At 35.8% G+C, this 26,967-nt stretch overlaps 1 protein-coding gene across 3 annotated transcripts in view; it reads right to left on the bottom strand.

Moving 5' to 3' along the window:
• Positions 1 to 348: 348 nt before the first annotated feature.
• Positions 349 to 26,967, bottom strand: part of SPART (spartin) — a 45,862-nt gene continuing 19,243 nt past the window's right edge. For all 3 annotated transcript variants that reach the window (XM_010993952.3, XM_031465898.2, XM_031465899.2), the window contains 8 exons: positions 22,495 to 23,306; positions 19,429 to 19,626; positions 17,180 to 17,335; positions 14,406 to 14,529; positions 10,037 to 10,231; positions 8,884 to 9,042; positions 8,717 to 8,807; positions 349 to 2,001 (listed from right to left, as the gene is read on the bottom strand). In XM_010993952.3, the coding sequence (XP_010992254.3) occupies positions 1,731 to 2,001; positions 8,717 to 8,807; positions 8,884 to 9,042; positions 10,037 to 10,231; positions 14,406 to 14,529; positions 17,180 to 17,335; positions 19,429 to 19,626; positions 22,495 to 23,306 (2,006 nt within the window). In that variant the 3' untranslated portion in view covers positions 349 to 1,730. The remainder of the gene's footprint in view (positions 2,002 to 8,716; positions 8,808 to 8,883; positions 9,043 to 10,036; positions 10,232 to 14,405; positions 14,530 to 17,179; positions 17,336 to 19,428; positions 19,627 to 22,494; positions 23,307 to 26,967) is intronic.

The raw sequence follows: 26,967 nt of genomic DNA, 5'->3' as shown, positions 1-26,967 counted from the left end.
CCATGCAGTGCTATTTTGCTAGTTTTTAATGGGTTCGGTTATTTCATTTGCTAACAAGTGAAGGATTATTCCAGCCACTCTGGGGAAGAGGGGGGGATTCCCAGGAATTGAGCCACTGCCTTCTTTTTGACCTTTCATGGTTAGCTTTGAATTGTCATGGCACCTGTGGGAGTGCCATTTACCATGCTATTATTTTACAGTGAGCATATAATGACGTTCAAGGTCCACTGTAAGTCAGATCTATCACCATCTTGGTGCTAACTGATGTGTCATATGGCTGTGCCCTGCCCCTTTCCTTCCTGTCTCAATTCTACCTAAACCTAAATAAGGCAGAGACTGACTGGAAGCTATTTACCAATCCAGTTTTATTTCCATTTTAACAACTAGTACATTATCCTTGGCCCTAGGGAAAAGCTCCACCAATTCTGTGTTCAAACCTGTTCAGTTCTCAAACACAAACCTGTGAATGTATCTGAGGCCAAGTAATTCAAAGACAGTTTATTCACAAAGTGCATTCTTTAGTTTCAAATAAAGTCTAATAAACGGAATAGCAACTGGAAGTTCAGAAAGATTAGAACAGCAACTGGAGGTTCAGAAGTATTAGACTATACTATGAAAACCAATACCAGCCTTTTAAAATCACTAAATAAAAACAGAATGCCATTAGCTATTTACTTACATATTTGTAGCTTATAGGTCTGTGAATATCCTGTCTTCTGCCAAAGTGGACACTGTTCTGCCCACCCACCATTGTTTAAGCCTAAAATCTTCACATTTTTTTAGCCTAACTGAATAAAATCTTTCTAATAATTTAATTTATCGGCTTTTTAATATATAAAATTCCAATAACTAAAATCCCAAAATAAAAATTATTTACCATCCATAAATGCAACTGTTTATATTTGAGCTCGTATTAAATTTTAGCCTTTTGAAAAACTTAACAGAAGTAGACACGGTAAAAGTGATTACTTTTTTGTCCGATTACGCTGCTTTGAATTTAGATACAGTACCAACCATACCCCCAAATTTCCTAGGCTCCTAATAGATCAATCTATTACAGTCTAAATCCAGACTTAAAAATCTATTTGTATTCATTTTAAATCAAAAAGACCATCATATTTCCTAACAAAGAGATAAGCTAACATAATTTTATAGAACATTTTATTTTTCATGATTAGTCTATTCTTTGTTTTGAAAGTCTTTTAAATGTTATAATTCTTTTAGTTTATGATTACAGTTTTTGCTTAGCTTATACACTGAAAATTCCAACAAGCACCTAAAAAAAAATCCACAGTTAGTGCAAAAAGAGGACACAATTTTAAGTTACTCTTCCCAATACAAATAGAACTAAGATTACGGAACGCCAAATTTTATGTAAATATATAATTTCCTACTTTGCTTTCTAAAAGACAGCAAATACAAAAATAGTTTAACATTAGGTTTAATAAGGTTTATATAGCACATCTATTATTCTTATTTTAACTGCAAAAATATTTTAGCCACATTTAGGGAAAAAATCAGAGTGTAACTATTTCTAAAGGTGAGATCCAAGAATACTGATTCTTTGCCTTGTAAGTAGGATACATGCTATAAAGAGCTTTGGAAATAGTCACTTTGTAGGAATGAATACATTTTAAAAATCCTGGTTAATCTGTGCAGAATTCCACACGTGCCTAACAAAACTGCATCCATCTGTAAGGCTTTGGTATAGGCAATTCACAGCACTTCCGTCATTTGTCTGTCTTCTTTGCCCCATTCTTCTCTAGGTCCTCTGTCTGCTCATCTTTCTCCCCTTTCATGCTTACACTTGCTCCTCTTTGATTTTCCCCCTTAGAATTATCAACTATTTTATAGTCCTCAAGGAGTGTGTGTCCCGTTTGTTTTGCAGTTTTCTTCACCATTGCTTTGATGCCAATGTTGTCAATATTGTAGGCAGTTACACCAACATTGATGGCAGAATCTACTGCATTGTGTGTAGCTTCTCCTGCAGTATGCCCATATCTTTAAAGAAAGAAAGTACGATGAGATTACAAACATAAATTAAAGTCTTCTGAATTAGTATTAAATAAGTCACGTTATCCTTGAAAAGCAAAATCAAAGGTCAAGTTCAATTTAATTAATAATTTAAAACACAGTAAAGAATAAAATCACACTGTGCCAAGGCTGTATTCTCTGTTAGCAAAAACACTGTGACAATAAACTGAGGCTGAGATTAATGTAATGAAGACTGTTTATGTTGAAGAATAAATGTAAATTGTAATCAAGGTTGTTAGTCATTATTTCCTTTTTTATCTTCCTGAAATATTAAGAGCATTTTCATTGAAACAACTGTAGGACACAAAGAATTGAGAGTCACTATACATGGTTTTGAGTTCTACCTTAACTAGACTTTGGTATAGTTTTTTGAACTACTGGAATCTGAGTTTGCCTTTAAGCAGAGATTCTACAACACTCCTCCTCACTCCACTCCACTTCCTGCAGACTCCCTGGCCGCCTTGCTGTTCTCTGAACCCACCAAGCACACGTGTGCCGCCCTGTGACCTTTGCACTGGCTGGTATCTGCCTAGACTACTCTCACTCCAGGTATCCACATGGTTAACTGCCTCACTTTTTTCAAGTCAGCTCTTATCCTCTGTGTCTATCCTATTTTCATAGCCTTATCCCACATGCCCCACCTGGCTGGCAATCAATCCTCCCTTAAACTGCTTTCTTCTATAACTTAATGCCTGCTACAAACTGTGTAACTTTTTAACACCCACTGTTTTTGCTTTGCTTATTGTTTGTCTCACCAGAATATAAACCCCATTAGAGAAGCAACTCTTTGCTTTATTCATTAATGCATCTTAAGTACTTAGAACAGTACCTGACATCTAGTATTTGCTGAATGAGTGAAATGGTAAGTCCTATTCTATCCCACCTCAGAGTTTCTTGAGCATCACTTGAATAAAAAAGGGCTTGGGAAATTATGAAGTCCATACAAAAGTAGTCATTACTGACCACAGTCAATACTGCTGATGGTGTTTATAATACCATTTCCATAGAACATACAATTTGAGATCTTATATAAGGACACTAAAACCTACCCTACTTCTTGTCTCTTTACCTTCTTTAAGTACTAGGCTTTTAAAGCTTTTCTTGTTCATAAGTTTCCCCAAATAGAGGATCACTTAAACAACAAACAAGAACAAAAAGGCAAAATTTTACAGTTTTCTACAGGACACACTGAAATTTCCTATGTGCTTTGTGACTGGTATCTGGACACTTTTCACTAACACTGGACCTGTCCTCTGAATTAACAAGTCCTCTATTATTATTAGCCTGGCCTAGAACAGTGGTTTGTGATCCTACTGGCTTGTTTATGCTTGGTTTTTTCCCAGCTGCACTGCTAGAAATACATGCAACAGTCTTGTTGTGCTCCTGAATGACATTTCATTCTGCCCTTCGCCTCATGTTTAACCAGCCAGAGCACAGCACAGCCTACACCTATCAAAGCTGACATCTGTGCCACTCTTGATTTTACCCGACAGAAAAAATTCTATTTTCTGCCAGTCCCTGTTGCTTTGCAACCCCTCAGCGTTCCACAGGATTTGCTGATGTTGCAGAAGACATGGGGCCTTCTTCACAGTCAACCACGCCCCAGGCACAAACGCGATCACCAGGTGGAAATGGCTAAGACTCAGAGAGAAAAAGGGGCAGTGGCAGTTTCAGCACTGGAAGTGTGCCCACAACGCAAGCAGGCTTCTCTCAGGCCTTCTCTCTCCAGGACTGTGTTAGCTGCAAGGAAGTGACATAGTAACTTAAGAATGTGACCATATCTGTGTTTTCAAGTACGGGAAATCCTCCAGATTCATAAACTTCCACTTCTGAGTATCTGGAATGTTTCCTAATTCCAATTCCTCTAACTGCACTCATGGTATTTCTACATGCATTGCAATTCTAAAGACCACATTGTTTTTAATAATGTACTGAAAAAGGAGTCTGCCTTGGTACCCTGATTTTACATACTGAGTAACACTACCAATTGAATAATAGTAAAAAAAAAAAATGAATATAAAGAACACTCTAAGTCAGTCAGTGGGATTCAATTTTCAATTTGAATGAGACTTTTCAGTAAATTCTCCAGTGCATTCAGTACTATAAACCAAAACAGCACACTGGCACTGATGCTAGATTTCACTAATTATAGCAAAATTTCAGTCACAACTTTCTAATAAATCTGCCTAAAATTCAATTTACATGCAGCCTTCAGGACTGTTCTCAGAAATATTAACCTTAAATATTTTACATAGAAATATTATTAGTCTATCAAGGGCAGACGGGTGGTGGCTAATTTATGAAGAATCTTGTAGGTAAAGCTGAAGAATTTAAACTTTATTTTGAAATCAAATAGGAGAATGGCACAACCAAATCTTTGTTTTAGAAAGATCTAATGCAGACTGCATCGTGAGCTGTAAGGGTTTAAGTGACCAGAGACAGAGGAACTGGTTAGGAAACAAGTTGTGAGCTGGATGAAAAATGAAAATCTATTCTGGTGGTAATGAGGCTAGAGTGAAAGGGATGGAAATAAAAAAACAACATAGACTTGGTGACTGAATGGCTGTAGTGGAACGTATGAGCCTGAAGATTAAAAGGTAAGAGGAAACATGGATTTGAGAGTTCCTGAGATACAGGTGGTAATTGTAGCCACAGATATAGATGACATCCACAAAAAGTAGAAAAGGGAGTATGGAGTAAAAACCTTAGAACCAACATTTAACAACTAGGTGTGGAAAACAACCACCCTGAGAAGGATCCGGTAAGACAAAACTGAAAGGTGAAAAATGACAATACGGTAAGAGCTGTAGACAGCTGACCCACCAATCTTAATAAGCATTAAATCTTGGAGCAATATAAGCCGGGAGGAAAGGCTTTAACAGTTAAGCATGTGATTAGACTTTGCGAAAAACTGTGGGGAAAAAATGTAGATGTAAAAAAGGTATGTCTTTTAAATCTACAGATAACACAAAATGGAAGGCTAATTAATATGACACACATCAAAATCTGAAGCCAAAGGGACAGACTTAATGATGGATCAAAATCAACAAAGTACAATTAAACAAGTTCAAATGTAAAGTTCTTATTTAGGTACAAGTATCAATTGTTCAAAATAAGACAAAGGTCCCGACTTAAAATAAAAGTTTCATTAAAAAAATAAAACAAATCCAAGTTTGATATGGGTCAATAAAGTAAGAGCAACTAAAAAGATACATAATCTTTGTCTTGTGTGCCATAGTTATCACACGCTAAATATGACCAAAACAAGGGAGGCAAATCCCATTGTATTTAATCTGGTCTCAACACCTCTGGAGAATTACATTCAATTCTGGGTTTCATATTTTGAGAACACTGATGAATGAAGGATCTGGAAACCATAATATACACAGAACTGTTAAACTTCTGAGTAGATGTGAAATAGCATTGGTTTTGGGTAATATGACATCTGCCAAAGGAGATACTCTCAAATGGATTTGAATTTGTCCCTTCACCCAGTGCAAATTTAAGGGGAATTTTAATCCCTAAAGGGAATCCCCTTTAATTAGAATTCAGTAAAATACTATACCTTAAAAGAGCAAATTCCTTATAGAAAAATATTTTTGCTAAGCTTATTCTTCACAAATATGTATTCTAAGATAAAATATTACTGAGGGGAAAACAAAAATGCACCTAACTTACTAAAATTACATTATTTTCCTCTAAACAATTTAAAGTGGAAAAAAATGGAGCTTAAAGGTGAAATTCAGAAGCTATGTAGAAGAGTGACAAATTATTTAATAGATACTATACTGCAGTTAATTATAGCAGGTTTAAAGTTACTTATTGCTTTTCATTATTCCTGTAGGCCTTCATGTTCCTAAATCTAAAATAGGACAGAAGTATTAATGTAACTGACAAAAATGAAGTCTTAATATTTCCTATAAATTTATCTAAAAACTTTAGGAGTGTAATTAATTATATAGATCCTTAGATAAATCATTCATAATCAATGAACATAGTCCTGAATCATAATCAAAACCATTAAGAGGCATGGAAAATACACTTCTCTAACACAATCTGCTTTTAAATGTACCTGAATGAAAAAAAGTCCTCCGTATTGCCTTATATGCCACCAGAGATCAGATAAAGAAGTTTATACGTGTTTTTTTCCTAAGCATAATGCATGTAATTAAGGCAGATTTGAAACACTAACTGGGGGAATAACTTCTTATAGGAAGTAAGAATACAAATTTTTAAAAAATAATAAACCTTTATTATATGATCATCAATTGGATTAGAGTAGAAAAACACAAATGCTCATTCTCATTAAATGCTTTTCATTGTGTAAATAAATGTACATTTATAAATGTAAATAAATATAAATTTATGTAAATTATTGAGAACTAAATTAAATTCAGCTCTTCCAATTCTTCAGTGATAAATTTCACTGAGTTATTACTGGTTTAATACTTGCAGTTTCTTCTCCTAAAATGCAATTTCTACTTCTGAGTCAGATTATGCATAAGTGAGAAAACAGTATTTCTTGGACAAAACTTGTTATTCCCTACTGCCCCTCCCATTTTTCCAAGTTTCTAATTAAGTTACTGCTATGACTAAAGTATTCTTATAGTTAGAAATACAAACCTACTTAAATAACTTCTCACATGCTTTTTTTCAACTCCACGAATCTTTGGAGGAAAGGATAAAAATAGCAATATACACCATAATAGAAATAAATGAGCTCAGAACCACTGTTAAAATACCCTATTTATCATATTAAGTTCTCCTCACTAAGGACCAGAAATACAAAATCTACACCAAAATCCTGTACTTTCTAGTTATGTGAATCTCAAACCTTTAATAAGGTTCTACTTAATTGTACTTAGATATGCATTTTTTTCATTAAATAATCCACTTTTGGTCTAAAAGACACTTCTGACTTTCTCCTGCTCTTGCAGCAAAAGAAACTATTTTTCTAATTACTACTGACCCATCAAAGTCACCTGAAAGGCAGTAACAAAGAGTGAGTATTAGAGGGCAATGCTACGAGTAGCAAGAAGTGAGCTGGGAGTACTGGGTTTTACATTCCCATCAAAATTTCAGATCTACTCTGTATTTTCTTTTCCAAATCTTTTGGTAAAATTGACACTTCAAGATGATGTGCCATGCTGCTCTGATTTAAAGGTATGCATGCCTCAGACTGAGCAGATAAATCAACTTAGGCTGGAAATTCAGTGTGTATTTTCTAAACCAAAGGTAGTTTACTGTGGAAGTCTAAACACATGCTAGATAGTGGTGGGAAACAACTCTAGACACTAAACTTGCACAGACATCCCACCAAGGACAGTGGTGGCCCAGCACTGTTCCATGACACCGCATGACAGAGAGACTTAGCTTACACTATCACTTACTAAGGGTACAATCCTTAACAAGATATTCAACATCCTATGCTTCTGATTTTTCATCTACAAAATGGAGATAATAGTGTCAAAGATTAAATATGGAAAGCACTGAACACAATGTCTGACACATAAGTATGAACTCAAATATTGCCAGTGAGTAAATAATTAACACAACCAAGAGTTCAGAATGCCATCAATATTACTTTTTTCTTTCTAAACAAACATTAACTATTAAGATCTAAACTAATTAAAGGCTAAGAAAGAAACTCAAGTCCTTCACAGTGAATTTAATTTGTAGCCTTCTAGAACCTCTAAGACAGGATAAAGGGCTAAAATCAGAGATCCTGTTCTTCAGTCTCGTCTTTCATACCACTTATCAGAGGTGCCTGGGCAAATCATTCATCTCTACGCCTCTGCATTTCTTAGTGGTATGTCTTCTCATACCATCTGTCCATCCCAATACAAAGGCACAGCGGTAGATTCAAATAAGGTATGACAAAATTTGAAGTTCTTTGTATATATAAGAGACCAGTATTAACAAAGTACAACAGCTTAGTTATAATTCAAGTTTTTCCCATCAAAACTATAGGCAAACATCACTCATCAAGAACATGCAGTAAAAACGTAAAATAATGCAATTTGCAGCAACATGGATGGACCTGAAGGTCATCATTCTAAGTGAAGTAAGCCAGAAAGAGAAAGAAAAATACCATATGATATCACTTGTATGCAGAATATAAAAAAAGACAAATGAACTTATTTACAAAATAGAAACAGACTCACAGACATAGAGAACAAACTTATGGTTAGCGGGGGGTTAAGGGGATGGGAAGGGATAAATTGGGAGTTCAAGATTTGCAGATACTAACTACTATATAAAAAATAAACAAGTTTATATGTTTAGCACAAGGAAATACATTCAATATCTTATATAGCCTATAATGAAAAAGAATGGAAGAATGAAAATGAATATATGCATGTATATGGATGACTGAAATATGCTGTACATCAGAAAAAAAATTAAATAATAAGCTATACAGAAACTCTGGGTATTTTTTAAAAAATTAAATATATTCTTTGCATTAATGATGAACAAATATTTATAACAATTAACAATATAAGGCAAAGTCACAGTAATTCTATTAATTTGCTAAAAAACTTATTCTTCTCCCTGTTTAAAAATATCAATTAAAAATCATTTTATCAGATACTTAGTAAGATTAACTACACATTTTAACTGTCCTAGAGTTTTACAAATGCTACAAGGTATTTAGTTATTAAAATGATAAAATGCAACTTACTTGTATCTGACAGTTTGTACAGTTTCTGCTGAAACATTGTTAACAATGCATTTAGCTGCACATTCCAATCCCTGCCAGACAGTTGAAAATCCTGCAAATACATTCAAAAGTAAGTAAAACTAGCCCTAAGCAAACAGACCTTCCTAAATTTCTGAACCTTTATTTACCTTGAACACTACTTGCTGCTACAACCATAGCACCATCCAGTGTAGACTTCCCATTTCTGTCTTTTTTAAGAGATTCTGGAACAAGTTTGCTTCCATGCTTCTTGACATGTGGAGCTAACTCCTTTCCAACACAATTTGCTACAGTACAAACTCCATCAACTATATAACCATAAAAAAAAAATTAGAAAAAAAGTATTCTCCCCATGATTTTATCATTCTTATTTAGCAGAATTCTCCCATGAGCATCTAAAACTGTTTTACTGTATAATGTTACCATTCCTATTTAAGGTTGAAAACAAGGCTGGTTATTTTTCAACCAAATGCTATTGTTTGGTAAAAGGATGTGTTTGCAGAGCTTACTGCCTCTTAAATATGTTTTTGGCAATTTGCTTAGAAGAAAATAAAATCATCCACCTTTTCCATCTGACTGCTGCCATGCAAGACTAGTACGTCCACTTTTCATGTTTTTTAGCTAAGTGTTTATTTGTATTTTTTCTCACAATCAGCAAATATTCACTGAAATAGTTCAAGTATTTAAGTCTATATAAAAGTAAACAAACCAAAAAATCTAATTCAAAAGAATACCAAAAGATAATTTTACTAAATTTAATGACAATCCATTAAGGAGTTATCAGACTATCTTAAAACACCAAACTTAAGAGCTGTGATTCTCAAAGGAAAGGGGTGAGAAGCCTATTCCCAGGGAAGGCTGACACCAGAGTCACTAAGTCAGCTTTATTCAGAACGATACATCCCTCATGCTTGACTCTCAACTGCTATGAAGCGAGCTGTCCTTAAAAGAACTGTCATAGTCAAGAACAGCAAATACATTCCTTTTCAAAGGCACAGACACTCGCCTCTCCAACACATCAAAACAATCCTTAATCAGTGTTTACCAAACTTAATAGGCAGTAAGAATCACCTAGCGATCTTGTAAAAATGGAGATTCTGAATCCATCAGTGTGCCAAGTACCTAAAATATTTCTAAGGCTCTCAGGTTGATGTTGCTGGTCTACAGATCCCATCATGAGTAAGCAAGGCAAAACTGCTCTGTCTTAATTCTTTACTTTTAAAGTTAAATCAGATTTAGATTAACCTGGACTAACAGATTATTTTTAACTAAAAGAAATAAAGTCATTTAAAGTTACTTTACCCAGGAACTGGCTGACTTTTGCTGCTCCTCCGGTAGCCTGCTTTGCTATATAAAGTCCCTTGGTCACAGCTGGACTAACTTCCACTGGTTTTTCTTCTGGTTGAATCCGTTCTCGGAGTTTAGAAGCACCTTTCTGGATGGCTTTGCCAGTAAATTCAGCACCTTTGACTAAACCCCAACTCACCCAGGAAGCACCTTTTTAAAGGAACATTTTAAATTGCACAAAATTAGGCTTGATTTTACCTTTAAACACTTTAACAAATAATTGATCAATAGGAAAAAAAAACCCCAAAGATTTCAATGTTCAGATCCCAAACATGCCATAAATTTTCAAGCCAACTTTGTACTTACAGTGTTCTGCCTGGAATATATGCCTTTTCTAAGTAAACTCATCTTTCAGTACTTCACATATCACTCAGTAACAGCTCTGTATTAATCCATGCTGTCACTACAACTGGTAGGTATCTCTATACTTCACTTGGCACACTACACTACTGTTAGGGGTTAATTTTGGGGTTTGGTGCCATTAATATGGTATTTGGCTAGAGGACCCAGGTATCTTTGTTCTTTATGCCTTATCCAGGCACCAGTTTTCCCCCATAAGTCTTGAGAGAGATAGACACAAACCATGCAAACCAGAAACAACCACCTTTATCTCAAACACCAAGGCAGAACCCCTGCTGTTTGCTTTGGGCCACAGGCATAAGGGCAGGTGTCCCTGCTGCTTCCTTGATCCCAAATCCCTTGATCTCCTTTTTAATTCACAACTTAAACCTGAACACAGACAGACACAAGAACTCCCAAACAATTCAGGAGATAAAAAATATGAGAGAAGAAAATTGAGAGGCCTAGATGATTTGGTATTTCTCATGAGAGGAGGCCCTAGCCCTTTGCTTTTTCGCTCATGCTTCTTGCAGCAAGAATGAAAGAGACTGTCAGAAAGAAAGCAGGATGACAGACTTCTCTAGAAGAGAAAGGCCTTGAGCCAGAGGGCATGTGGGGAAAGGAGGGAGGAGACAGGAGAATCAAGAAAATAAATAGGAGAACAGTTTCCCCTAAAAGGAACCCTCCCCTGGGGAGAGCTAACAATTTTAACTATCTCCTTTTGGGTTATACCCTGAAACAACGGGCTTTTAAAAATACTTAAGTATGTTCTCCCAAGGTCTGTGTTATGGTTTTTACGTAATTACTTCAGCTGTGAGTAAGAAGGCATTCATTGATGGAGGGAAGATCATACCCATTTATTTAAAAATGCTAATGAAAAGTGCCAAGTGGTAACTGATTAGAAGAACTGATGTGTTTCTTCTCTTCCTGTTTCAGACAACATGTCCACCTCCAGCTCCAACCCTGTCCCTACTGTCCAACCCTTGGGAGAGGATCAGGTCTGAAACCCAGGCAAACAGATTTCAGCCAGGAGTTTCTCTAACAATAAAGGGATTGAAAATGTCTAACAAGAAAAAATATATATGTGCTTTTGGAGTTAACTGATAGCTTGAAAAGTGTTAAGTAAAAAACAGCTGAACTTGAAGTTCAAGGAAGACTAGTAAATCATAAAATAAATGACAATGAACAAAGGAGAGCTCAAGCAGACTATACTCCTACAATGAAACTACATCACACAAGAGGGGTGGAGACTTTCAGAAAAATAAATGGAAATGAGATAAATGAAGTATCACAGGACTAATAAAGAGAAAAACTAAATGCAAATAATAAACAAGCCGTCACCACGGGAGAACATAATACAGCTCATGCATTAAATCTGTAGAGGTGGCAATAGAAGGTAAGAAAATGTAGTATTTCATTGATAGCCATTAAGATCTTTTACATGGGCTGTGTAATGCCAGGCATAGATCTATTCTATCCACACACTCAATTAATGCTGAGATACAGCAGGCAGAGAATGAAGGCTGAATAAATGAGAGGTTGGCAGATGACTGAAAATGACCTAACTCAAACCTAACCCAGTGGGGACTCTACTCAGTCTACTGTCACCAATCCTCGGGCTCCTCCCAAATTAGCTTACCAGACTACTCCATCTAAAATGTTTGGCAGCTGCCTTCTTAAAGTGTTAAGCCTAGGCTTCTTAAGTCAGTATCCTACATGTATAAATTTTAAAGTTATTTTACTTTTTTCACCTTTTACATTCATAAAAGGTTAAGACTGTAGCTTTTACTGATCTTTACTCGTCCTCAGGCGAAGGTGAATGAGCTCAATACAGATCCCTGGTTACTCATCTTTGTACAAAGCCTGCATGAGTCAGGCAGAAATAGTCTCTTGACAGATAAGATAGTTTTCCTTGGAGTAAATCTTAGCTATTTCTTGCATCTTTCTTTGTTACTTGTACCTTAAGTGTTTGGTGAGCTCGTTTTTCATTCTACCTATTAAAAAGCACATAAGCAGACACTATTCTGACTGGCAGTTAAGAGGTTTTAACATTACTGACTATTAGCGCTATTGCTAGAACCCTGCCCTGAGGTACAGGATGAAAAGCAAAAAAGCTACAAGCCTGAAGACACTGGAGGTCCCAAGTAGTAAAGAAGGTCTATAAATGTCACCAGAACGTAGTTTCTGCTTCTTTTCAAATGATGCACTGCCAGAGTTCTTTTGAAATCTCTGAGAAGAGCTCTCCTCGGGATTAGCTGGCTCTCAGGGCACTCTACCTCTTTGAGAAGAACCAGTACGTGGAATCTGTGCAGTACCTAGAGGCCTGAGATTCTGCGGCATGTGATACATTCCAAAGATGGCCAAAAATAGTAACTCCTATTCCACATATTCTTTCAACATGACCTTGACATTCTTCCCACTGAGAACTGCGGTCTATGTAACATCCCTTTGAATCTGGGCAGGCTTGTTACTTGCTTATAAGGAATAATACTGGAAATTTCCAAAAGTATGTCAGAAAGGGTAATGCAGCTTCTGCCCATCTGGTGGACCGTTCACACCTGAACCATGAGCTACTGCGCAGAAGCCAGATAAGCTTACAGCCGCCATGCTGTGAGGAAGTCAAGGGGCGTGGAGAGGCCGTGTGCAGGCAGTCCTAGATTCTGACCTCTCCCAATCCAGATGCCAGATGTGTGACTGAAGGAGCCTGCATGAGACTCCAGCCCCCAGCTACTGAGTCACCAGTCAGCCTTTGAATCTTCCTAGCGAAGGCCTAAGGCTCTGACATCATGAAGCAGATACCACCTGTCCCTGCTACGCCTTTCAGGATACTCGGCCCACGGAATTCGTAAGCATGAACAGACGTTCGTTGTTTCAGGCAGTAAGTATGGGATGGTTTGTTACACATGGATAGTATACAATCTTGTAACAGTATAAACTCAAAAAACTTAATTACCTCTGAATTTAGTTTTCCACATATGTGTGGATAAGGGCAAGTTTTCTGAATACTGACCCAATAAAAGCTTAGCAGCCTGTAAAGTCAGGGGTAAGGTAGTAATAGTGAAGGTTTTTTCTTTACAACTTCTTTAAAAGTTTCTTTCAAAGGTCAATTTTAACTGTTACACTTATATTCGAAAATCTGGCTTTATCTTTTCTACTTGTCTCAAGCAGCTCTTTGACACTGGGTAAAATATTTTGTTCCTATCTACTTAATTATATTTCACTTAGTTTATTGATTTTTCATGCTGAAGATTTCCTCTGTTACAGACACCTGTATTATTTTAATGGGTTTTTCGTACAGAGATGGAAACCTGTATTGACAGTCTTTCAAATAATAGTCAAAATCCCCTACTGGGTCATGAATTTGACTTACGGTATAACGACTGGCAATGTTTTTTAGAAAACCAAATAGGTCTCAATCTGAGAGCTACTACAGTTGAAAAGTTAAAATGTTAACCAATTGAAGTATAAATATATGTGTCAGTAATGATCATTCTGGTTTTAAAATAAATGATCGGAAGCCCTTTCTAACCATAATTAAATAGTAGGGCCTACTTCCCAAGGAGTTTTGCTGTAGTTCTCAGATCTTTTCATGCTTGTACTGCTGTGTGGTTAAGGAGGGCTGCTTTGCTTCCAAAGATGGATGAATATCATTTTTTGATGGAGGAAGAAGGGGAAAAGGGGAGGAAAGAAAAAGACTAAGAGACAATTTCAAAGGAAAATAACTAATTTTATGTTCATAACTATTCTGAAAGTTTGGAGATTCTTAAAGCTTTTCACTACTAATTTTCCCAAGACTGTGAAACAGAGATAATACACTGAGAAGAACTTCCACAGTATGATGATGTGATATTCAAAGACACTTGTTCCTTCTATTTTTAAGTATTTATAAATTGATCATTTAGAACCAAAATATAAAATATTATCTAAATATTCTGTAATGTGATCCAAAGGTTTCACATTATACGGGAAAAAATGACTGTACTACCTGACAAGATGTTTTGAGCCACTTTCTCACTCCATTCAGGTAATTCCTTCGTTTTTTCTTCTGAAACAGGCTCGCAGGGTACAGTGTGACTCAGATTAACGTCTTCATTTGAAGTACCTTTGGCCTAAATAATAAAAATATTTCAAAATGTGAAACAATGAATACTAACAGGGAGAAAATCATAAGCATTTTGTAATAAAATATTAAGCCAACAAATAGTAATTAATGAAAATATTTCCAGCCAACTTAGTTATCAGTACATTTTACTACATAAAGCTCAATACCATAACTGCCATTGAGCTGAAAACTGTGCTGGTCTTATGTAAGGTCCCCCTGGTAAGTAAGATTTAAATACCAACATATTGCCAATACAGCACTCATTAAATCATATTTAAAAATTGACTAACTTTTTTCTTTTCTTGATTAGACTAAGTTCCTTCATAGAGCTATCATCCCCTAGATATTAGTATACACCCAGTACTCAGTAAAGTTAAAAGATTTTTGTTAAATCACTGAATCAGTAAAGGAAAATGTATCCAAATGAACTGGTTTTGATAGAAATCAAGTAAAAACAAGTAAAAATATATAAACACAAAATCTGCCATTCGATCTGAATGGAAATGGAAAACACAGAAATACCTATACTTTGCTAATTTTATAGCTAGGGCCAACACTCTAAAATCTCAAAGTTAAATTTATTTTCATTCTAAAAACTTATGAGTAGGCTAATTCAGACCTCATATTATAAAATAACTTGAAACTCAAACTCCCTAACAGAAATACAAACACAACTTCACTTAAAATATAAAACAACATTAAAAGCAAAACAAAAACTTCTACATGGGGCAGAAAAGCTACTCATAAATAAAACCTAAATACGAACTGAACAAAATACTTGCAACTTCTATCCTTGACAATGGGCTGATGTCCCTAATATGTGAAGAGCTCTCAGAAACTGAGAAGAAAAGAACTAGCAACCCAGTAAGAAAATGGATAAAGGACATGATTAGACATCACAAAGAAAACATAATTCAAGAAACCTCTAGGCAGATGCTCAACCTCACTAATAATAAAATCAAAAATGCAAATTAATAAATTCCAATATACAATTTCTCATCATCAGATCACCAAAATACAGAGTGACCACCCACTCTGCTGACTAGGTTGTGGGGAGACAGGTACTCTCACACAGTACCGTGGAGTGCTGAACAGTATAATCACCAGGGAGGGCAATTAAGCAAAATCTATCAAAATCACAAATGTATTTATCTGTTGACACAGTAATCCCACTTTTAAGAATTTATTTGATGAAATTACCTATAGATGCATGAATCGATGGCTCTACAAAGTTATTCACTAAAGCACTGTTTGTAACAGCAGTCACACCAAATACCCCTCAATAAGAGATTGATTGAAGGAACTATGATATATTTATACAATGAAATACAAAGTAGCTGTAATAAAGACTGAGGAAGTTCTCTATTTACCCCAGATTACTATCAAAAAATATATACATTGAACACTCTATATGATGTTACCTTTGTATAAGAAAGGGAGACAAATAATAACAGATTTTCTCTGTTTTTATCTGCCTAAAAAACCCAGGAAAGAAACACAAGATCCTAATAAAAGCAATTACTTACAGGGGCAGGAGGCAAGATGTAGAAGCAGGGACACGATGGGAATAAAGTTTTTCAATGTATCTACCTTTTTATATAATTTGATTTTTTTAACTAAGAAATTAAATTTAAAAAATGAAGTTTTAAATTCCATTTTGGATCCCCAATGTCCTCATCAAGCTAGTCTAAGATGCTCAACGTAACCCACAGTGACAAATGGCAAGTGAAAGCAGAGTATTTGTGTGACAGTCATTAATTCCAAAGATAATTACTAAGCACTTACAATACAAAATACAACAATGAACACCAGCAAACTGTTTATAATCCAGTACTCACACAATGTTATTTTCTTTCTTCATACATGTGTTTATACTATCTTCAGGACTCATCTTAGCCATAATGCCTTCTAGGAGGGGCCTCTCTCACTGCCTCCCACACCTCTCATCTATGACGTCAGCCTGTACATTATGCAGCAAGTACAACCTAGTGTACAGCCTATGTACTTTTATCTAATGGTCACACTGGGTAGAAATTACCCCTTGGCTAATCTGTCCTCCTCACTACATGGTAAATACTTTGAGATGAGAAATTTAAGCTTTTTCCCACTACGCTCAGCTTTCTAGCACTCAATAAGTATTTACTGAACTCTAATCTAAATTCACCATTTCGAGCATATCATATACTCAGAATCTAAGAGATGAAAGAAAAAACTACTAAATATATTTCTGAAAACCCGTTTTCTCTGTCCTGTTGACTACTCATGAAGAAATAAGGAACTGAATAAAAATGGCAGTGTAGGGAAAAGCATACCTAGCCCCAAAGATCCTGGTGTACACAGGAAGGCAGACAGTAACACAAAAAAGTATATGCATCATTATGTAAATATAAAAATCCTTCAAATAGTTCAATAAAAAATCTATCCCCCAAAACACAGAATATCTTTTAAAATAGTTTAAGTAACAAATACTTAATTTAAATTTCTTAAATTTAGGAAAATATTAAAGCTGATTCTAATTATTTTTACCAGTGAACACTTTGTGAATCTGCAAGCTGCTTGCAGTAAATGGAGATAAGATCTTACAAATAATTTAAACTGGTGAAAGGTACCCTTAGAACAGAATACACTCCTACCTTGTTGATCTTTCACTTACTTACCTTTTTCCCCCGTTTTCCTTTATGACGCACATCCTTATTGCCTTGGTCCAACTGTCTCACATCAGTGCCACTGGCTTCTTTCAATTGGTCAGAGGGGCACCTTGATCTCCCAGGAATTTGGAATTCATTTTCTCCTTCTGCCCGGTCCCAATTAGCCTAGGGAGTAAAGGACTAAGCTTAGCTCAAATTTAGATTTCCTCCAAGCTTCAGTACACCATGCTCTAATACGCCTATTCAAATAACAAGTGTTTTACAACTATTTTGTTACTCCTTCTCTATATTTTTATCTCATCACCAAACCTCAAACCTTTGAGGTCTTTGGTTCACAGGATATGGCCTAAAGAAAATTTCAAAAGACAAAGTACAAAAGATAAACTTATAGCAGATGACGGTATAAGTGATCATTAAATCAGATGCAGCTACATGAGTTTAATTAAATTATAAGTTTTAGGAAACACATACAAGACTAAATGAGTTTAAAGGCAATTAACAAAACGCATGTCCAGTTTAACTACTCCACATTGTTGGAAGACTGATTTTGTTTTTTCATTTTTGCACATAATACTAAAGGTATTCTGCTTGCATATACTTTGCTGAATGAATGCTTAAGAGTAAAAACAAGTCAAAATTATAGCTAGCAACTAACTTTTTTTTTTTTTTTTAGCTAATAACTAACTTTTGTTTACTCTTGGGGTTCCAGGTCAAGACAGCAAACTAAAAGTAACATGCAACCAAAAAATAAAACTGAACAGAGAAAGAAAACACATAACCTAAAGGTCAGTTTAATTTCTTTCCTAGAGCCCAGTAATACAAGTCAAATGAATGTAGAGGTGAAAGGAGAAACAGCTCCAAAAAAAAAAAAGGCCTGGAATACTTAACAATGTCACTTCATTTAGCTAGCAGACAGCAAAACTTAGACTTGAACCCCCATCCATTTGACCACGTTCCTGCCTTTGTAAACTCCTCTCCTGAGTACACCGAGACTATGCACACTTCTGTTTGAGGATCATGGCCTCTGTTAACATAGCTTAAATGTCTAGCATTGGCTATGCTCAAGAACACGTCGACCACCAGGTCATTCTCTTACATAGTTCTTACAACCTAATGCTGAGATGACTCTATACACATCCACTTAGCTGGTGATCTGCTCCAATCACCTCTGATCCTTTTAATACAGGTATGGTTCGAAAGTGTATCCTACTTTCTGAAAAAAAACAGGAACAAATCTTTCATGACTGAACTCAAAGGAAACTGCTTTGTGAACTCTTCCCTGACCTCCTTTCACTTTTCTTCACCACCTATCATACTGCACTGTGGTTAGAACAGGAGCTGTTCTATACGCACCTTTATAGCCGCCTGCTCTTTCTTCTTACCCCATCATTTAACACAGTACCTGGTTAAATAATGAATTCTAAATATCTGCTGACTGAAGAAGAAAATAAAAGATTATACTACCATGCTGTCAATCTCCTTCAGCCTAGATAACTGTCCATATTCACAATGGGAGATATTTTTCCCCTCTTGTCTTACATTAGTATGGGCAAGACCACCTAAAGAAAGTATCTCCATTATACTCTATTTCTACTCCCTGTAACAGATCAGCACGTGGGCAGAGGAAACAGGCTAAAAAAGGCAAGTTCACAGGATGACCAACCATATTGTAAAAAACATTTTATGTTGCCTTCATTTTCCAAGAGAACAAGGATAATTCCTTCAAACAAAATCTTTTCCTCAAAATGCCAATCATACCCCTAAAATGTCCAACATAACCCATTTGCTAATGCTGAAATTACCTCCACTTCACCTTTCAGTCCCATAAGCCTACTTTTCCAACTGAGCCTTAAGACAGTGGTGATAACAAGAGCCAACACTCACAAAACATTACCACTTGTAAGCACTGATATAAGTGCCTTAACGTATTCACTTTTAATCTTCAACACAGCCCAATGAAGCCCAAAGATGTTATCCCCGTTTTATGACAAGAAGTATAGAGAAGATCAAAGACTTGAGTTAAACAGCTCTTCTGGAAGAGTTTGAATTCAAATCCAGGCAATCTTGACTCCAGAGCCCACAATCTTAATCATAGCTGTTTACAGCCAATTCCCAACTTGTATTTGTGAACACACAAGCAAATTATACAGTCTCAATCTCCCAACTCCGATCACATTGGAGCTTATTACACTTTCCTTAAAAACACAAGTGTTTATGTTAAAGCAGATTTTCATCCTAAAGGTGATCACACAAAATACCTGGAGCCGAAGGTCAGACATTTGTCTTAATAGATCCTCGAAGAGTTCTCTGTCATCTTCCGGTAACTCAGAAGACAAGACGACCCCCACAAAGCATCCTGATGCTTGTAACATTGTATCAGGAAACATGTAGGCTCCTATAGTACATTTAAGAACTGGAGATCTATCAGGAACTAGAGGATACAACCAGTCACAAACCTGAGAAGATAAATTAAAAAGAAAAAAAAATCGAAGAACAGACTTAGGTTTTCAGTGAGGTTTTAAATATTGTTATAGCAGCAATAGACATTTTAAAGTTTGAAATGCATTTTATAAGGCCTTCTAGAACCACCAGCACTATAAGCCTCCAATAAAAATCAGCCATTTGCTAGTCTCATCTCCCTGCAAGCCACTCACCAGAACTGTGCTAAAAATGTTGCTGCTGCACTAATTATTCAGTCTTAAAACTGGTGCCCTTAAATAGTCCACTGTTATCAATAACGAGGTTAGCTTTAAATAAGTAATGGTCAAAGTAAATTAAATTCAAATTATTTATCCGTTTGTATAAATAAAATCAACTGTTTCCAAGCACTCCACATGTATTTACTGACTTAATCCTCACTATTCCATGAAGTTGGTTAATATTGTCATTTTATGTACAAGAAAACGGAGGCACGGAGAGGTTAAGTTGCTCTGAGTCAGCAACCAAAAAGCTGAGCCAGGGTTAAAACACATGTTATCTGCCACCAGAGAGCTAAACAATTATTATAATTAGAAACCCAGCATTTACAATGTTGAATAAATTTTTTTAAACTAAACCCAACCTGATCTGATAGAGCTAGAACATTAAGTTACATTTATGGATTCACTATCTATTGTGAAGTTAAATCAAAATGACACAAAACTGCCTTGCAGCGTCATCTAGGGAGGTCAGGCTGTCACACTAAAGCTTAATTAAGCTCACCTCCTGGAGATCTAAATTCAGAAGAAACTAAGTTTAAATTAGAATATCCAAATATATTCATTTCCATTGAGATATGTTCTTTGAGTGACCAGAATATAACTATGCCTCTCTCCCTGGACACTGTCTTCCTCACATTAAGAAACTTGGCAGAACAATCTATTATCAAAATACTGTGTGGTGAACATGAGTCAAAGAGATGAAAGATTTCACATAAACAATGGAAAATTCTGGTATATATCCGTCATCTCTGACCAACAGCATTACAAACATGCAGGGAGCAGAGTACTCATATTTGATTCTTTCCTAGAAAACATTTCCCAAATTTTTATGGATTCTTTTTTGTCATCTCAAAAGCCACTCTCCAACTTTTCTAAAAGTCAAGCTTCAGACAAGTTACAATAAAACTGATTGCTATATTTTCCAAAGTATGATATATAACCTGTGGTATAGGGAATGACTTCAAGTAATACGTAAACTATTTAAATTTGAGTAGTTATGTATTTTAATATGCATTAGGGAAAAAATAACATCTTTCCCTCCATTTCACAGTTGTTATTGTTTAGGATAAAATTAACATATGAGACATTTAAATAAAAATATTAAGTGACAGAAGTGATGAATTTGACAAAAAAAAAACCATGGTTATACTTAAATGACTGAAGTTTGGGAAAGGTTTTTTTCACTAGGCTGTGATTTCTCTAAGACTAACTACATTGAAATGGAGTATTCTCAAATCTTCTCAAATAAAACTTCATAGACCTTTCTCAGGATAGATTTTACAGACTGGTGAACTCATTTACCATAAGCTGACTTCTCCCAGTTTCACTTTCAGAGGGCAATCTCATGTCCAAGTTCCGTATAAACTGACTACAAATTTAACAGGTTTAAAAAGTATATTAAAACTAAAGCCAAGAGAAAAATAGTTTTAGAAGCCATAGAATTCTAAGTGTGCCTACGTAAAACCAAATTAATTTCTAATTTTCTAAATAAAACAATAGTGTTTTTTTGCAGCATAAGAAGTTGTATCTAACATCTAATACTTAGTTGTTTCAGTGTTTGTTTTTCACAACAAAAGTATTCAGTGAACACATGGTAACTCCCTTTCAAGACACTGCTACAAGCATCTGAATACATGTAAATGAGAGCCCCTTAAAAAGACTCAAATTTTGGGTACGACTTTACTTTTTATTTAGGACCCAAAATAAAGAGATATTGGAAAGATGAAAAATAACATTAAAAGCACTAGGACAGGACAAATTTTCACTAGAGAACAAGTCATTTTAATGGCTCACGTAACCACTTGAGTGTTTCTGATGTTAATTCCTCACACCTCCAACAGCTCAGGCCCCGAAGGTTTTTTTAAATTCCATTGTTACAGTGCACCTCTATTACCACAACAGCAGAAAGTATTGTATCTTTTAGCAGCTCCCTCACAATCCCAATTAATAAGCCTACTCTTTTTAACCTCAAGCCTTCTTTTTTAAAATAACTTATGGGATCACACTATTCTTCCTGTCCAATGATGAAGTCTTCCTTTCAACAATGCCCCAAAATATCTCCTTCATACATCCCTAGAAGGTCTCCATCTACCTTTAAACAACTTTCCAGTTGAATCCATGTAAAAGCTGCATAAGAATTCTGAGGATACCAAAAGAGAAAATCAACCTAGATAACCAGTACTGCAACCAAACCACATCATCTGGACTCTGGACTAAAGCACCTACCTTGCTCAGATCTAGCCCAGTTCAGCCCCTCAGCTGGGGCCTGACAACATTTATGGAAATCTACAGTGAATTCACACGTGAATTACATAAATCTCTTTTAAAATTAAAGTTCTTAGTTTTTTTCCTCAGATAAAAAAATTAGAAGCTAAGGAGGAATATTCCAGTCCCTCTCGGGTCCTGTCATTACAAATTTAATACTAAAACAAGACTTTACATCTAAGAAAAAAAGAAAAAGAAAAGGCTACCAAACACAAACATAAATGTTCAAAGCTCATAAATTTCATAAATATATTTTAAAAGGAACTAAAACTTATAATGATCTTTTTGTAACTTAGACACATTATAAATATTAATAAAAATAATGTATTTTACACATTTTTACATTTTTCTTTGGCTTACCTGAAGAAACCCAGGAGGACGGTTTAGAACTGTATCAAGAGAATTATCCAAGAACCTCACGATTCGAAGGTACCCAGGATATGAAGGTGCACTAACCTCCCCTGCAGGATTTACAAAAAAAATCTGTACTCCATTTGGTATCAAAATCAACTCATCTGCATCTAGCCCTAAGGTCTCAAGAGGAGGTGGCTGAGAATGATTCCTGTAAAAGTTTTCCCCAACTGATGAAAACTCTCCAGATTCTGTTCCATAGGAGACAGTGTAGTGGCCCTCAGCAGCCTGAGGAGTATAGGCAGGAGGCGCTTCTGATGGGTGACCGTGAGATGGGAAGGATAAAGCACTAGGTGCGGAAACTGACTCTGTACTTGTAACTGAAGTATTTCCATTTACTTCACTGTGCTGAGGAGGTGAACTAAAGGACTGAGGCTCCAGTGACTTTTCAGACATGTCTTTTGGTGGAAATTCTGGATATAACTTGGGCACCTCCTGAAGATCATTCCGCAGAGAAGTGCCAAGACCCTTTTCTAGAATTTCCAACCTGGTACGTACATTCTGTAGTGTTTCTTTCATTTTCTGCTGCATCTGTCTAGCAGATTCCCACCCAGGACCTATCTGTTCAGGATCTGATGATGAAACGCTGATTCCTCTGAGCAAGTATCCTATTCCTTGCTTATAGTAGTTCTTTGCTTCTTCCTTCTGACCTAACTCATCTGTATTCAGTCCCTTATTAACAAATGAAAAGGCCTTCTTGTATGCTTCTTTGATGATCTTAACTTCAGCAGGTTCTCCATCTCGTGGCTCTTGCTCCATTTCTGCAGAACAGGGAAAATATTTTTAATTAACTTATTTAATTATTTGTTTACTTATTTGTTATCAATTTCTCCCACCTGAATATATTTCAGAGGCTAGGAGCCTTGCTTGTCCATTTTGTTCACTGATGTATTCCCAAAGTCTACCATCAGATCTGACATAGAGAAAGCACTCAATATGCATTTGTTAAATGAATAAATAAATAATGCTCATGGTCCTAAGTATCTTTTTAAACTAAAAACATTAAGAGATTAAGCCAGAATACATCTATTGAGTAATTTTCTTGTTCCAGTTTCTAAGAAATAAATTTCCTGTATCTTTAAGGTTGGAACAAAAGTGTCTCATTCTAAAATTCATTATAATTCCAGGTTATAGCAGCTAATTAAAAATGAGGTTGAATCACACATTGGAGAATAGAAATGAGAAAAAAAAATCTGAATGAAGCTTTAAAGTTACCTGACTTCCATTTAAAGGTGGCAGGTTACTCACATACAGTTAGCCCCGTTCCCTCCCAAAGCTCCATTAAAATGACCCACAAGATTGTTAAAATGGCATAACCATTTTTCTTAATGAGATAAAGGCATGAACAGATATTTCACAAAAGAAGATATTTAAATGGCATGTGAAAAGGTGTTCAACATATGATTCCCTCGGGGAAATGAAACTAAAATCCACAACATGACTACAGTTAACTCCTTGAACAGTACAAGGACCACTTACACGTGGATTTTTTTCAATAAATACAGTACCTGTATTTTCATTTTACAGATTTTTAAGTGTGGGGAAAATCTGTTTGATTAGAGATCACATGGAATCAGAAGACCTAGGGTCTGTGCCCTGATTCTATCCAAACTGCTTCTGCTTCCTGTCCTTGGATGAGTCTTTCATCAGTTCCACTGCATCTGCGGCAGAGATAGCTGCACAGGGATTTTTGACTGTGGCGGGGCTGGTGCCCCTAATTCCTCATTGTTCAAGGATCAACTATATATACTTATCAAGTGGTTAAAACTGAAGACTAAGAAGTGTTAGAGAAGACGGCAACTGGAACACTCATATACTTTGCTGGTGGAAGTGAAAAATGGTACAGCCACTGTGAAAATTTGGCATTTCTACCAAAGCTACGTTAACCCACTCTATGACCCAGCAATTCCATTTAAAGGTATATAACCAAGAAAAATGAATGAATATATACACCAAAACAGGTACAATAATATTCATAACAGCTTTATTCACAAAAGCCAACAACTTGAAACCACCCAAATGCCCACCCACAGAAGGGATAAATAGTGGCATTTTTACACAGTGCAGTAACACACAGGAATTTAAAAAAACTGATGCCTGTAACACTGATGAATCTCACCAATTCTTTGAGCAAAAGAAGCCACACACAAAAGCCTTCATACTGAGACTACTATACTATGATTTTACAGGTAAAAGTGAAGAACAAGCAAAATTAGTCTATGATGACAGAAACAACACAGTGCTTACAGGTGGTGGTACACACTTGGAAATGACACAAGGGTACCTTGGAGCACATAGAAATGTTCTCTACCCTGATCCGAGTAATTACTTGGGTGTATATATGTGTAAAAAATCATTGAGCGATAAATTTAAAATTAGTGCACCATATGGCACTTTAACGTATCCCTTACTAAAATAAATACCAAAGCTGTAACTGACAGAGGATGAAGAGTCAACAGTACTTCAGTTCTGAAAAAGGAGGCAGACAAGTGGTAACTAACAAAACAGACCTGAGAAAGCTGAAGCCTACACTGTCAGTCAGGAAATCAGAGAAGCAGCCCCATTTACAGCACCTCCTAGAACCTCCAAAAGGCACGGGAGCTGATGGGATCCAGCCTTCCTCTGAAAGAGGGAGTAGAGGGAGAGCTGGGAGAAAGGACTGATTAAAAGCTATTTACAAAGTAAGACTCTCAGACCTCTCCTACACCAAGCACCCGGGACACTATTTCTCTCTAGCCCTGAAAGAAGATTGGATGTTGTAATTCAAAAAAGCATAAAATAAAATGTCTCTGCATGGGACTTCCAGGCATGATTAAGGGTAAATACAAAAGCAGGAGGATTAAGTGAAAAATTACATCCTGAATACTGGACCTTCAGCCTTCTCTCCGCAACTTGGTTCTTAGAGTTCTAGCAGCTGGGTACTGCTCCAGAGAAAAGGTATGTGCGTTCTCTGAGAAATCTGACCACGACCAGGAGGAGAGATCTAAAGACAGTGACACTGAGAGTTTTCCAAGGAGAACTGTCCAAGCAATTAACTCTTGAAAGAAGTGAAGGTTGGTAAGTTCTACCTCAGAGTCTCCAATTAACTCTTCAGTGCCTCAATCTTATATATAAGAAGACTACTAAGAATCAGAAAACAGATGAGGAAAACATCTAGTATGAAAGAAAAGAAAAATAACAATGCAATTTGGTTGAAATGGACAATATGCTGGAAGAAGAACATTTCAAAAAACCTTTATACCAACATAAAGAAAAATATAATATTGCATCTATAAAATAAAAACAGGACATACACATACAAAAAAAAAAAACCCCAAAAAGAACTAAAGGAGCTTTTGGAAATTACACACAAAATATCTGGAAGGAAAACTTAATAGAGGGATGAGAAGAAAAGGTTATAAAATTATAGAAAATGTCTACAAAGCAGAGCAAAAAGAAAAAGAGATAAAAATTGGAAAGGACATATAAAAACATCAGAGAGAACTCAGTTTAGGTTGAATATCTGAAATAATTAGACTTCCAGAAATAGAGAATTGATTTAAAAAATTATGGGTAGAAGAGTTAAAGAAATAATTCAAAAAATTTCCCAGAACTGGAAAGCATGAAATCCCAGATTGAAAAGACCAGTGGACAAAGGATGAAAAAAGATCCACAACGAAGTTTCAGAAAACTAGGCTCAAAGGGACCATCTTAAAAGGGTTTATCCAAAAAAGAAAAGAAAAAACAGAAACAGTATCATTAATTTACACTCCTGAGTGAAAGTAACTTCCAAACCCAGCGAAGTAATTGCTCGGATATTATACCTGTTTCTTAGATTCCATGTTTGATGAAAGGAATCCCAAGGCTGAAGAAAGGAGTTCACAAGATGACAAATATGCAACCAATTCATACCAGAGCAGAGGACAAACTCTAGAGAAGATGTCTTCAAGCAGCTAAAATTGACAGAATCCCTAATGCATTTGAGAAGAGATCTACACAACTATGGGAGGATTCAGGTTTAATTAGTGATAAATACACAGTAAACTAAGGAAATAAATATCAAGACAATTATTAACTCCAGGGAAAGCAAGATGCTGAGCTAGAAAGAAAAATAACTGTATGTACCACATATTTCAGTTTTGATTAATGTCATAATAATTTAATAATGAACCTTGATACATTGATACAAGCAAAGTTATGATACAACCATATTCAGAAGATGGGAAGATGGATAGATAGAATGTTTATGTACATGTGGTATAGAATGGAAGACCTAAAAATCTCATCTTTCCCAATAGGAAGTTAATGGGTAACGCCTAACACCGAAAAATAGTGGCAATATAAGCAACCTGTTTAGAGATGACTCTGTCTAGAAAGGCCAAAAGAATTGGTAAGAAGATTGATACAAGCTATCTTTGGGAGTAACAAGTGAAGCTGGGGTAG

The sequence above is a fragment of the Camelus dromedarius genome, chromosome 13 (assembly GCF_036321535.1).
Source record: "Camelus dromedarius isolate mCamDro1 chromosome 13, mCamDro1.pat, whole genome shotgun sequence".
NCBI classification, from domain to species: Eukaryota; Metazoa; Chordata; class Mammalia; order Artiodactyla; family Camelidae; genus Camelus; species Camelus dromedarius.
This window is presented reverse-complemented; position numbering and strand designations above follow the sequence as displayed.